The sequence below is a fragment of the Mus musculus genome, chromosome 6, assembly GCF_000001635.26.
Source record: "Mus musculus strain C57BL/6J chromosome 6, GRCm38.p6 C57BL/6J".
In the NCBI taxonomy this organism is placed as follows: domain Eukaryota; kingdom Metazoa; phylum Chordata; class Mammalia; order Rodentia; family Muridae; genus Mus; species Mus musculus.
The window spans coordinates 94,567,928-94,582,286 of NC_000072.6; the positions used below are offsets into that span (position 1 = coordinate 94,567,928).

The 14,359-nt window shown below is 42.5% G+C and overlaps 1 protein-coding gene across 8 annotated transcripts in view; it reads left to right on the forward strand.

Annotated features, from left to right (window-relative positions):
• Slc25a26 (solute carrier family 25 (mitochondrial carrier, phosphate carrier), member 26) overlaps nt 1–14,359 on the forward strand; it is a 104,365-nt gene that overhangs the window by 67,633 nt on the left and 22,373 nt on the right. For 6 of the 8 annotated variants that reach the window (XR_868874.3, XR_868875.3, XR_003956252.1 and 3 more), the window contains one exon: nt 8,407–8,451. The exons of the other annotated variants lie outside the window; for them this stretch is intronic. Coding sequence is in view for 3 of the 6 variants with exons in the window: in XM_006506518.4 (XP_006506581.1) it covers nt 8,407–8,451 (45 nt within the window). In the remaining 3 variants the exon portion in view is untranslated. The remainder of the gene's footprint in view (nt 1–8,406; nt 8,452–14,359) is intronic. 8 annotated transcript variants of the gene reach the window in all.

The following is a 14,359-nucleotide window of genomic DNA, read 5'->3' on the forward strand; positions in this document are numbered from 1 at the left end:
TGCAATTGTGTCAGCGTTCAGTATCTTCCTGATGGATTTTCTCTTTGATGAGTATATAATGTCCTTCCCTATTGCTTCTGATTAGTTTTGGTTTAAAGTCTATTTTGTCAGATATTAAAATCCTAACTGGCTTTTTCCTCGCTGTTTCCATTGTTTTATCTTGAGGTAATGGCTACCCTTTATTTTAACCTGTGTTTCTTGATTGCAGCAGTAGAAGGGATCCTGTTTTCTCATCCATTTTGTTAGCCTGTGCCTTTTGATTGGGGAACTGAGAGCATTGAAGTTGAGCAATACCCATGAGCAGTGATACCTGATATCTGTCATTTTGTTGTTGTGCTCCGCCCCTCCCCAGCCCCACTTTAGTTTTGTGGTTTGGGACTCTTTGTTCCCTGTGTTTCCTGGCTGTGATTTACCTTCCAGGTTGACATTTTTTCTTCCTGTGCTTTTTGCAGGGCAGAGTTTGTAGACAGACCCTGCTTGAATTTGGTTTTATCATGGAATGTCTTTCTCTCTCTTTTTTTTCTGTTTTTTTTTCCTTAGATATTTTCTTTGTTTACATTTCAAATATTATCTCATTTTTTGGTTTCTCCTCCAAAAGCCCCCTATCCCTTTCCCGTCCCCCTGCTCACCAACCCACCCACTACTGCTTCCTGGCCCTGGCATTCCCCTACACTGGGGCATAGAGCCTTCACAGGACCAAGGGCCTTTCCTCCCATTGATGACTGACTAGACCATCCTCTGCTACATATGCAGCTGGAGCCATGAGTCCCACCATGTGTACTCTTTAGTTGGTGGCTTAGTCCCTGGGAGCTCTGGGGGTACTGGTTAGTTCATATTGTTTTTCCTCTTATGGGGCTGAAAACCCCTTTAGCTCATTGGGTCCTTTCTCTAGCTCCTTCATTGGGGACCCTGTGCTCAGTCCAATGGTAGGCTGCAAGCATCCACCTTTGTATTTGTTAGGCACTGGTGGAGCCTCTCAGGAGACAGCTATAACAGGCTTCTGTCAGTAAGCACTTGTTGGCATCCACAAAACTGTCTGGGTTTGGTGATTGTATATGGGATGAATTCCCATGGGGCAGTCTCTGGATGGTCACTCCTTCAGTCTCTGCTCCACACATTGTCTCTGGAACTCCTTGCATGGGTATTTTGTTCCCCCTTCTAAGAAGGATCAAAGTATCCACACTTTGGTCATCCTTTTTCTTCAGTTTCATGTGGTTTGTGAATTTTATCTTGGATATTCTGAGCTTCTGGGCTAATATCCACTTATCAGTGAGTGCAAACCATGTGTGTTCTTTTGTGATTGGGTTACCTCACTCAGGATGATATTTTCTAGTTCCATTCATTTGCCTAAGAATTTCATAAATTCATCATTTTTAATAGCTGAGTAGTACTCCATTGTGTAAATGTACCACATTTTCTGTATCCATTCTTCTGCTGAGGGACATCTGGGTTCTTTCCAGCTCCTGGTTATCATAAATAAGGCTGCAATGAACATATTGGAGCATGTGTCTTTATTATATGTTGGAGCATCTTCTGGGTATATGTCCAGGAGTGGTATTAGTGGTTTGTCAGGTAGTAGTACCATGTCCAATTTTCTGAGGAACTGCCAAACTGATTTCCAAAGTGGTTGTACCAGCTTGTAATCCCACCAGCATTGGAGGAGTATTCCTCTTTTTTCACAACCTCGCCAGCATCTGCTGTCACCTGAGTTTTTGATCTTAGCCATTCTGACTGGTGTGAAGTGAATCTCAGGGTTGTTTTGATTTTCATTTCCCTGATGACTAAGAATGTTGAACATTTCTTTAGGTGCTTCTCAGCCCTTTGAGTTTCCTCAGTTGAGAATTCTTTGTTTAGCTCTGTACCCATTTTTTTAATAGGGTTATATGGTTCTCTGGAATCTAACTTAATGAGTTTTTTGTATATATTGGATATTAGCCCTCTATTGGATGTAGGATTGTTAAAGATCTTTTCCCAATCTGTTGGTTGCCATTTTGTCCTATTGACAATGTCCTTTGCCTTACAGAAGCTTTGCAACTTTATGAGGTCCCATTTGTCAATTCTTGATCTTAAGAATCTATTGGTGTTCTGTTCAGAAAAATTTCCCCTGTGCCCATGTGCTCAAGGCTCTTTCCCACTTTCTCTTCTATTCGTTTCATTGTATCTGGTTTATGATTCCTTGATCCACTTGGACTTGAGCTTTGTACAAGGAAATAAGAATGGATTGATTTACATTCTTCTAAATGCTAACCCCAGTTGAACTAGCACCATTTGTTGAAAATGCAGTCATTTTTTCCACTGGATTGTTTTAGGTCCTTTGTCAAAGATCAAGTGACCATAGGTGTGTGGTTTCAGTTCTATTCCATTGATCTACCTGCCTGATACTGTACCAATACCATGTTTTTTGTTTTGTTTTTGTTTTTCACAATTGCTCTGTAGTACAGCTTGAGGTCAGGGATGGTGATTCCACCAGAAGTTCTTTTATTGTTGAGAATAGTTTTGTTATCCTGGGTTTTTTTGTTATTCCAGATGAATTTGCAAATTGTTCTAACTCTGAAGAGTTGAGTTGGAATTTTGATGGAGATTGCATTGAATCTGTAGATTGCTTTCCAAAAAATGGCCATTTTTACTATATTAATCCTGCCAATCCATGAGCATTGGAGAGCTTTCCATCTTCTGACCTCTTCTTCGATTTCTTTCTTCAGAGACTTGAAGTTTGTATCATATAGATCTTTCGCTTGCTTAGTTAGTCACACCAAGGTATTTTATATTATTTGTGACTATTGTGAAGGGTGTTGTTTCCCTAATTTCTTTCTCACCCTTTTTATCCTTTGTGTAGAGGAAGACCATTGATTTGTTTGAGTTAATTTTATATCCAGCTACTTCACTGAAGTTGTTTATCAGGTTTAGGAGTTCTCTGGTTGAATTTTTGGGGTCACTTAAGTATACTATCATATCATCTACAAATAGTGATATTTTGACTTCTTCTTTCCAATTTGTATCCCTTTGATCTCGTTTTGTTGTCTAATTGCTCTGGCTAGGACTTCAAGTACTATATTGAATAGGTAGGGAGAAAGTGGGCAGCCTTGTCTAGTCCCTGGTTTCAGTGGGATTGCTTCAAGTTTCTCTCCATTTAGCTTGATGTTGGCTACTGGTTTGCTGTGTATTGCTTTTACTATGTTTAGGTATGGGCCTTGAATTTCTGATCTTTCCAAGACTTTTACCATTGGATTTTGTTAAATGCTTTCTCAGCATCTAATGAGATGATCATATGCTTTTTTTCTTTGAATTTGTTTTATATAGTGGATTATGTTGATGGATTTCTATATATTGAACCATTCCTGCATCCCTGGGATGAAGCCTACTTGATCATGATGGATGATCATTTTGATGTGTTCTTGGATTTGGTCATTGAGAATTTTATTAAGTATTTTTGCATCAATATTCATAAGGGAAATTGGTCTGAAGTTCTTTCTTTGTTAGATCTTTGTGTAATTTAGGTATCAGAGTAATTGTGGCTTCATAGAACGAATTGGGTAGAGTACCTTCTGTTTCCATTTTGTGGAATAGTTTGAGGAGTATTGGTATTAGGTTTTCTTTAAAGGTCTGATAGAACTCTGCACTAAACCCATCTAGTCCTGGGCTTCTTTTGGTTGGGAGACTATTAATGACTATTTCTTTTTCTTTAGGGAATATGGGACTGTTTGGTTTATCTGATCCTGGTTTATCTTTGGTACATGGTATCTGTCTAGAAAATTGTCCATTTCATCCAGATGTTTCAGTTTTGTAGAGTGTAGTCTTTTGTAGTAGGATCTGATGATATTTTGGATTTCCTTGGTTTCTGTTATGTTTCCCTTTTCATTTCTGATTTTGTTAATTAGAATACTGTCTCTGTGCCCTCTAGTTAGTCTGGCAAGGGCTTATCTATTTTGTTGTTTTTTTCTCAGATTCTGGTTTGGTTGATTCTTTGTATAGTTATTTTTGTTTTCACTTAGTTGATTTCAGCCCTGATTATTTCCTGCTGTCTACTCCTCTTGGGTGAATTTGCTCATTTTTGTTCTAGAGCTTTCAGATGTGCTGTCAAGCTACTAGTGTATGCTCTCTTCAGTTTCTTTTTGGAGGCACTCAGAGTTATGAGTTTTCCTCTTAGGACTGCTTTCATTGTGTCCCAAAAGTTTGGATATGTTGTGGCTTCATTTTCAGTAAGCTCTAAAAAGTCTTTAATTTCTTTCTGTATTTCTTCCATGTGTATTTGGGCTTTCTGCTGTTTATTTTATTATTGAAGACCAGCCTTAGACCGTGGTGATTTGATAGGATACATGGGATTATTTCAATCTTCTTGTATTTGTTGAGGCCTGTTTTGTGACCAATTATATGGTCAATTTTGGAGAAGGTACCATGAGGTGCTGAGAAGAAGGTATATTCTTTTGTTTTAGGATAAAATGTTCTATAGATAATCTGTTAAATCCATTTGTTTCATAGCTTCTGTTAGTTCCACGGTGTCTCTGTTTAGTTTGTTTCCATGATCTGTCCATTGCTGAGAATGAGGTGTTGAAGTTTCCTATTATTATTGTATGTGGTGCAATGTGTGCTTTGAGATTTTTAGTAAAGTTTCTTTTATGAGTGTCGGTGCCCTTGCATTATGATCATAGATGTTCAGAATAGAGAGTTCTTGGTAGATTCCTCCTTTGATGAATATGAAGTGTCTTTCCTTATCTTTTTTGATAACTTTAGGTTGAAAGTTGATTTTATTCTATATTAGAATGGCTACTCCAGCTTGTTTCTTGGGACCATTTGCTTGGAGAATTGTTTTCCAGCCTTTTACTCAGAGGTAGTGTCTGTCTTTGTCACTGAGGTGGGTTTCCTGCATGCAGCAAAATGTTGTGTCCTGTTTATGTATCCAGTCTGTTAGTCTATGTCTTCTTATTGGGGAATTATTAAGAGATATTAATGAAAAAAGGTTGTTGCTTCCTGTTATTTTTGTTGTTAGATGTGGGATTATGTTTCTTTGTGGTTATCTTCTTTTTGGTTTGTCAAAAGAAGATTATTTTCTTGCTTTTTCTAGGGTGTAGTTTCCCTCCTCATGTTGGAGTTTTCCATTTATTATCCTTTGAAGTGCTGGATTTGTGGAGCGGTATTGTGTAAATTTGTTTTTGTCATAGAATATCTTAGTTTCTCCATCTGTGGTTATTGAGAGTTTTGCTGGGTATAGTAGCATGGGCTGGCATTTGTGTTCTTTTAGGGTCTGTATGACATCTGCCCAGGATCTTTTGGCTTCCATAGTCTCTGGGGAGAAGTCAGGTGTAATTCTGATAGGTCTGCCTTTATATGCTACTTGACCTTTTTCCCTTACTGCTTTTAATATTCTATCTTTGTTTTGTGCATTTGGTGACAGGAAGAATTTCTTTTCTGATCCATTCTATTTGGAGTTCTGTAGGCTTCTTGTATTTTCATGGGCATCTCTTTCTTTAGGTTAGGGAAGTTTTCTTTTATAATTTTGTTGAAGATATTTACTGGCCCTTTAAGTTGGGAATCTTCGCTCTCTTCTATACCTATTATTCTTAGGTTTGGTCTTCTCATTGTGTCCTGGATTTCCTGGATGTTTTGAGTTAGGATTTTTGTGTGTGTGTGTGCATTTTCTTTGATTATTGTTGTGTCAATGTTTTCTGTAGTATCTTCTGTGCCTGAGATTTTCTCTTTTTTTTGATGTGTGCATCTATGTCTCCTGATCTCTTTCCTAGGTTTTCTATCTCCACAGTTGTTTCCCTTTGTGATTTCTTTATTGTTTCTACTTCCATTTTTAGATCCTGGATGGTTTTGTTCAATTCCTTCACCTGTTTGGTTGTGTTTTCCAGTAATTCTTTAAGGGATTTTTTTGTGTTTCTGTTTACCTGTGTTCTCCTGTAATTCTTTAAGGGAGTTATTCATGTCCTTCTTAAAGTGCTCTATCATTATCATGAGATATGATCTCAAGTCCAAATCTTGCTTTTCCCATGTGTTAGGCTTTTTTTTTTTTTTTTTTTTTTTTGGTTTTTCGAGACAGGGTTTCTCTGTGTAGCCCTGGTTGTTCTGGACTCACTCTGTAGACCAGGGTGCCTTTGAACTCAGAAATCCACCTGCCTCTGCCTCCCAAGTGCTGGGATTAACGGCGTGTGCCACCACTGCCCGGCTGTTGGCATTTAATGTAGGCTTTCTTTGTAAAGCAAAAGCTCTAGGGAATAGTTGGGCTGGGTATTCCAGTGTATTATATAAAAGCTGCCTCTGTAAGCTAAAGTAAGAATTTTATGCATAACTTGCAATTGAGACAAAGGGCAAACTGTTTATCTATGGAATGAAAATTAAATAGTCCTAACAGCCCAATAAATTCAGTTAACAGTCTGTGTAGTCACTTAGGTTATTTTAATTTTTTTTTAAAAAAAGTAATTTTAGCAACAGTTTTTACAGTCATTTAAGCCTTTTCATCTATAGGGTGAAATTTAACATTGTTGTAGAATGTGATACCTTCACATTGGGAAGGAAAAGTCCCAAGAAGAAACATAGAATTAGAAGACTCTAAGTCCTTCCTGCTATTCCTCTTGGCTGTATCTTATGGCACAATATGATTTTTTAAGCTTTAGACAAGTTCTTAGAAGCCTGTTCTACAGCCAGGTTTTTGGTTTTGGTATTTGATTTCATTGAAAATAGAGCTCTTAAGTTTCAGGATGGTCAATGTCAGAATTGTTTTGGGAATCAAAACACCAAACTTAGTTTCACTTCTTGTGGGAATTTGACACGTAGGGTGGCTGACTGCTTACTCATGACATGGACTAGTTTTTCCAAGATTTTCATTTGTCACGTGAATCCAAACTAGTGATACTGACACACACTCCCACTCCCGTTTTCTTGCTGAATAGGACAGAATCCATCTCTGTGGTGAGGTCAGTCCCATTCAGCTGCTTTAGACAGATGCTGATGGACTTTGAGTTCTAAGCACAGCAGTCACTTCCCACCCCAAGTTCATGTGATGATAAATAGTTGTCACACGCCTGCTAATTCCTCCAGGAGCAAGTGTGCGGTGCACAATAGTTGACATTGCCTGCAGTCTACACGGCACAGTCTACATGGTCTATACCTGAAGTAGATTGCATAGAGGCCAGCAACACGGGGGCCACTGTGCCCCAAGTGTCACCTCTGCTGGCACTTAGTGTGCCACACAGGGCAGAGATGGGAAGGCAGCAGCTGGAGTCCATTGGAGTTCATTTTTATTTTGGAAAAGTAGGCGTGGCTTCTTTTGTCTTTTTAGAATTTCAAAAAGTTCAGTTAAAAGTAAAGGTAGTTCTACTGTGTGGGAATTAATAAGCAGATAAACATGGTTAGATGCCTTTGCAGGTAAATGAGTAGTTAGGGCTCTGAACTCAGATGGTCTGACTCGAGTTCCTAACTATGTGTCTTTTGGCAAGTCACACGGTTTCTTTGAGGCCATCTTGCTCATCTGTCAAGAGAGTGACAACCTCACTGATTGGCGTATGGCTTGTTAGCAGGTTCAGTGAAGCACAGCTTACTGAGGGTGTGGTGATGCTCACTGTAAACACTTCCTAAGTATTGCGATCTTAACCTCTCCTGATGTCTGTAGGTGACCTGCTCCCTGGCTCCGTTAGGTTTATTGTAGAGTCTGCATGGAGCATCATTCAGAGCTTTTCTTCTTCAATGGTGCAGCGGTTCCCTCCTAGGCAGTCAGCAGGTCTCTGGAGTCTGCCATGTTGGCATGCTCCTGCAAGTGGCTCTGGACTTGTTTGCTTTCCTTGCCTTCAATCCTCTCCCCTGACTCCCTCTTCCTTCTGTCAGTCTGCCACATTCCACTTGCTCTCCTTCAGGCCTGCCTGTCCTTCGTCTTCCCCCACTGTCTTCTCACACTGTCCTTTCCCTCGCCTTCCTTGCCTCTTTTCTCTTGCTTTTCTTTCTCTCCATTGTCTTTCTTTATATTGTCTCCATCTTTCACCTCTTTCCCTTTTCCTCCCCCTCATCCTTTCTGTTCAGCGGCTCTTCTGAATGCTCACACTGCTCGCTGAGAGCACTCCACCGTAGCTCTCACATAGAGAGAGCCTGGCCAGCTCTCAGTGCTGCCGTTACTATGGGAGATGTTTTGTGTCTGTCTCTGTGTCAGCCGTGTTTCTGCTCTGATTTTCTCTCCATTTCACAGGGCTTCACAATGTTCTTTATGCTCCTTGAGCTTGAAGTATTAGAGGACCTATGGCCAGGGTTTATCAGCTTTTTAAATGTGTACTGCGCCTGCTTATTTGCTTAATACTGGTCTTAATGCAGCCAAACAATAAAATGAAACACTGTTAATAATCCTAGGTTCTTACAATAATGCCAGGACGACCACTGATTTTCTTTTATCTAATCCGCATGATTTCTCTCTCTCTCCAGATTCCTTTCTCCTTGGTCCAGTTTCCCTTGTGGGAATCCTTGAAAGTAAGTTTTAAAATCATCATGTGAAGATTTTTCTAGTGCCCAACAGTGTGGGTATGCGATGGAAAAAGGTCATAGTGAGTAGAAGTTTACATACTTCAAATGACCCGCAGCTGAGAGCGTTGTTCCATGTGACCTCAGGCGGTTTCAGACACTACTGAGGGGTGTGTGCTGTCAGGTAGAGCCGGTGGAACTGAGACGCACGTGCTAGAAGCATCTTGCCTCGCTCTCCCCTGGACTGCCGCTTTTCTCCACTTAGTTGAATGGTGTGTGAGCATGTGTGGGTGAGTGGGCTCACAAGAAGAGCAATGAGGAAGAGTGGAAAGACAGCAGGATCCAGCCCCCTCCAGCCCCCGGCAGGCAGAAGGAGCAACATTAGGCTGGGAAGCTCTGGCTCTCCTTCACCTCTGCTGTGGAGTCCTAGTGGAACTAGGAGCCTTGAGTGACTGCATCCTGGGGTTGGGGAAGATCACGCATCTGTTAGATAGAAGGGAACACTTTATGCAGTGACGGCTGGGAAGGTGGCTCAGCAGGTGGAAGGCTTGTCACACAGGCCTGACAATCTAGTTCAATCCTTAAATCCTACATAGAAAGCCAGTATGGTAGTGTATCGCAGGATGCCTATGGTGAGCTGAGATGGCAACAGTAGGTTGGGGGTCTGTGGGCTGGATGGTGTGGAGTATGCTGAGGAACGTTCCTCAGCAAGGTGGGAGGTGATGGCCAACTCTCACAGGTCACCCTCTAATCTGTACACATAGGCGTGCACACATGCATACATGCATAGCAACTGATTAATTAAATGACTTAAACATGCATAGGCATTGTATCTGCTCTTCATCATTTGGGGCAATGGTAGTGCTAGGAATGACGTGGGTCTTTGCCAGTATTGTAAAGGACTTAATAAAAAGAGTACTACATGGTTCGGGTTGTCATCATCATATATAACATCAGTGTTGCACTGTGCACATACACTTAGAGAGCTATACTGAGTCTGTATGTCCGTAATGTAGACTGTATGTCTTGCTAGGATAATGGTCATGAAAGATGGAACATTCTTGTTTCAGTGAGAAGGGTTTATAAGTAATGAAGCAGGAAAATGGCAGATTATCATGGTAGGAGTCGGGGCTGGGACAGCTCTGCAGTCCAGTGCTTGACTGGCACGCTTAGAACCCCAAATTCAATCCCCACTACTGCAAGAAAAGGAACAGACAAAAACCACGCCGATGCCACCATAATTTTATGGCTTTGCTATGCATGGTGTATAGAAAAGTCTTTAAAAGTATCATAGGAGTTAGTTTGGACTCCAAAATAAATCCTATTAAAGTTGTATACCAAAGAATATAAATGAATTCAAAACATTGCTCTTTTTAAAAGCACTGGAAGCTGGAGCCGGCAAGATGGCAGTTGCCTTCAAGCCTGATGGCCCACGTTGTCTCCAGGATCCGATCAGTGGAAGGACCAACTCCTAAAAATTATCTTCTTATCGATTCATGCACACACAGGCACGTGTGCGCCCCCTCCCACCCACAACACACAATTAAATGTAGTTTTTTTTAAGTTTCAAATAAACTAGAACCCTAAAGATTTATTACATGTGATGATTTTAAAAGGTACTGCCCCTCATTTAATGGAGTTTCAGGGCCCTTTGTTGTCATGTTTCAATGTTTCCTTCGTGGTGTAGGGTGAAAACAGATTCCTTAGCCCATTTTTCAAGGCGTGATGTAACAGCCATCCAATGAGAAGGTCACATTCCCTTAGCATACTAGGTTCCTTTTCAGTGTGTGACAAAAGAACAGCCAGGCCAACAGCACACAAGAGCCCTGTGTAAGCTCTTCAGTGAGCAGCATTCACAGCCTGCAGGGCCTGACAATAACCAGCATTCACAGACTCTGCTCACGCTGACGCCCCTGCACGCCGCGTCCACAGGAATGTTTGCAGGTCCAAAGATGGAAGAAGTACGGGGTTGGCTCATTTCTATCCAGAAATTTAAGGACATTTGTAGCTAAGAAATTGCTAGGAATTTTTGTAGAAATTGCAGATTTCTGTGTTTAAAGTTCTTTTAAAATTTTAGTTTTAGTTTCATGTGTTGCCTGCATGCTTGTGTGCCTGCTGCCTGCAGAAACCAGAAGAGAACATTGGCTCCTGTGGAACTGTAGCTACAGATGGTCATGAGCAGCCATATGAGTGCTGGGAACTGAACTCGGGTCCTCTGGAAGAGCAGTGCTCCTAACTGCCGAGTCATCTCTCCAGTCTTGATAAATGCAACTGTGGAGTGGTACATAGTGTTAGTTCCCCAAGGAATACCATGCACACAGTAAACAAGATGCATCCGTTCTGAGGGTGTTCAGAGCCACTGCTGTTCTCGCACCCCAGCTTGTTCATGTTAGCCACTGTTTTGCATTGCCTGTAAGCAGGAGAGTGTGCCATATAGCGCCCCTGCTCTGCTTCCTCCTCATTTAGAGTGCTCTTGCGTCTTTTTGCCCCGGTGGCATTTCAGAATGTGTGGCTCCATTCAGTACTGATAGACATTTGAGCTATCCCCAGGTTTCCCTGGTTATTCACTGAGTTTCTGTAAATATCCACCTGTCGTATTTGTATGCACATACGCTTGCTTTCTCTCTCTCTCTCTCTCTCTCTCTCTCTCTCTGTTGGTCTGTCTGTCGGTCTGTCTGTCTCAGAAAGCTACCTAGGAATGGTGTCGCTAGGCTGGAAAGAGAGTATGTGCTTAATGTGTAAGAATTCCGACAGGTGTTTCCTTAATTGTATAAAAGTCCATAAAGGGGTGTGTGTGTGTGTGTGTGTGGTTTCCAGTGCATTCTGCATTCTCACCAGCACGGGTGAGAGATTCCTGTTCTGTGTCCATGCTACATATTCATTGATTTAAAGAAAACAGACACTCTGAGAGTTGTAGACTACTGAGTCATCGGAGTTTTTGATTTGCATTTCCCTCAAGGTTAAATAACAGTGTACACGCCTTCCTATATTCCGTGTTTTTCTTTAACATCTAAACATGAGATCACAGAGTCTTTGTGGAAGCAGAAAACTTGTGGCTGGTTTTTTGTTGTTGTTGTTATTTTTGTGTGTGTGTGTGTGTGTGTGTGTGTTTATGGTTTTACACGCAAACTTGCTTTGTGTCGTGTAGGGAGATTGTGTCATGTGAGGTGATGTCTCTGTTGTGTTCATGTGGAGACATGACTTGGGAAACTTTCTCAGCCAGGACCCTAGCAGTACATAGTATGTAGTGAGCAGTGGGAGTCTGGACACCACTGTCCGAAAAATTCTTTGTCAAAATCATAGCAGTCACCTTCCTTTTAAGCTGAGTTCCTTCAGCTGTCCCCACTTCCGTGTTAGTCACAGCTATGACACTTCTTACCCTGACCAACCTGGTAGCATTACCTCTTCTCCTGGGCTTTGAGGGGGCAGCAGTACCGACTTGTACATGTGTAGCTCAAGGCATTTGCTTCCTCTGTGTGCGAGCATAGGATGCTCAGCAGTCTCATTGGCACCCTCAAGTAAGGTGTCACACGGTGACCAGTTCAGAACAAGATGCCCAACCTTTAATAGAACCCTGGGGATCATTCCAGAATCTCTCCTTCACTTACCTGAGTGTGTCCCATCAGCAACGCCTTGCTCGGCTCCAGACTCCACTTTACCCTGGCTGTGCCTCAGATGCACCACCAAGTTTCCCTCAGGGTATTTAGAGACTTATATTTTTTGGTGCATAGAGCAGGCTGGCCTTGAACTTGGAATGCTGCTTCAACCCTTTGAGTGAGTGTGGAAGTTACAGATATGTGCTACTGTGTCCAGCTTGGTTTTGCTCTGAATTCCCTAACTCCCTTCTTCCCCAGATGGTCAGGTGCTCTTTGACTGAGGTGAGTCACATCTTATGCCCTCTCCTAAAACCTCTCTAAAACCTTAAAAGGAGGAAGAATTTCTCCTCTTCTTCCTCCTCCTCTTCTTCTTCCTCCTCCTTCTCCTCCTCCTCCTCCTCTTCTTCCTCCTCCTCTTCCTTCTCCTCCTCCTCCCCAGCCTATTCCCTCACCTAGACCATCACTCTCCGTGCAGCCACCTGCACTGCTCCCCCATGGCCCCGTGCACTTGCTGGGCTGTGCTCCCTGCTGCCCTGCTCACTCTGGCGCTGTGCACTTGCTGGGCTGTGCTCCCTGCTGCCCTGCTCACTCTGGCGCTGTGCACTTGCTGGACTGTGCTCCCTGCTGCATGTCATTTAGTTGTTCATTTGATGCACTATTGCTTGGGTGTGAGAGACATTTACTTCTACTTTTCCAACAAGACAAGTGATGATGGTCTGTCTTTAGGGTGTGTGACACGGTGTTTGAAAGAGATGTTCATCATGCTGAGTGGGCGTTTTCCAAGGGACAGAGTGATAGAGAGCAAATGCCTTAGGACTGGAGCGACAGCTCAGCAGTTAGCAGTACTCACTGCTCCTCCAGAGGACCCAAGTTCAGTGCCCGGCACCTAAAACGCCAGCTCCAGGCCGTCCGACGCCGTTTTCTGACTTCCCTCTAGCCTTCACAGACGTCCACACATGCATGTCATATACTTATCCTTCTTATAAACTCTCTCCTAGGCTCCATGTACTCCACTCTTTCCCTCAGCCTCCTCAAGTCCAGTTAGTCATCACTTAGGTCTTAGACTGAATATCACGCTAGTGAGACGCTTCCCATCCACCCTCTTCAAGAAATCCCCCGATTCTCCCTGGGCATCACAGCACCTGTGTAGTCTCTCCCTAACCACACTTACCAAAACCCATCAGCTGTAGGATGAGCAGATAGCATGGCAGGCCCTGGGTGAGGGCCTACATTTATATCTGCTTCGCATCCTGCAGGATTCAAGAGCTCAGCCTCTCATTAGACTTAGATGGGAAAGCCGGGCATGCGAGAGACCTCTGTCTTCAAGTCAGATGGATTTATATTTGCTCATAACACTTTTTTACTGTGCAACAGTAGTAGCCATAACAGAAATACTAAAAACCATAGCCAGCATTTCTTAAAGGTACAGTGTGCTGGGCCCTGTTGTGACCACTGTGCATGGGTGATCTGGCGCTAACCTTTGTTTCTCCTCTGGAGATAAGTGTTTTATTTGTCTTCTTTTTGTAGCTGTGGGAAGGGAGGGGGGTTGGAGGCAGGCAGGCAGGCAGGCAGGCAGAGCATGCCAACCAGTAAGGCTTGCTCCCAGTTACAGGAGTGCTAAAGAGTACCATCAAGACTGAACCCAGGTGTCTGGCTCCAGCCCTGTGCTAATCCTTCTGATCACGAAGTGCGATGTCCTTACTATTATTTTCTTTTTCATATGCTCCAGAGTTAGTGAGAGTTAGTCAGAGTCTCTCTCCTGAACCCCTGAAGGCAGTTCTTAGGGACCACTGTGCTTGTGCAAAGGCCACTCCAGAGCTACCCTTTGTGAGTGTCTGTGTCACGTTCCCCATAGCACGCTGCATGAAGATGAATGAACGGTGTCGTTCATATGCTTCATGTTCTGCCTTTTGTCCCGGCTGTTGGTAGGCGTTTGCTGATTGGTGCAGGTTAGTATTCTTTCCTGATGGAGTTACTTGGCTGTTTTATTTATAGGTTCCTTCAGAACTATATTCACAGCCATAAAAACATGTTTTCTTTGTCTAAACATACATGTTTTCTTGTTGAGTTTAGTTGAAGAGTATATATTACTAAAACATATATTGAAATCTCCTGTAGGAAAGTCAAGCTTTAAGAAACAAAAAACAAAGCCAGGAACAATTCCTAGTGTGGGAATCACTCCCAGGTCGGAATGAATAGTCTTACATTTGCTATAAGAATCGCATAGCAGTACCTACGAAAGGGAAACATGAGCCAAAAAAGGGAAGTCAGCTTACTGGGCTAAGCCTGCGACGGCGTTCTCTGCTTCTTAGGGTGGAAGA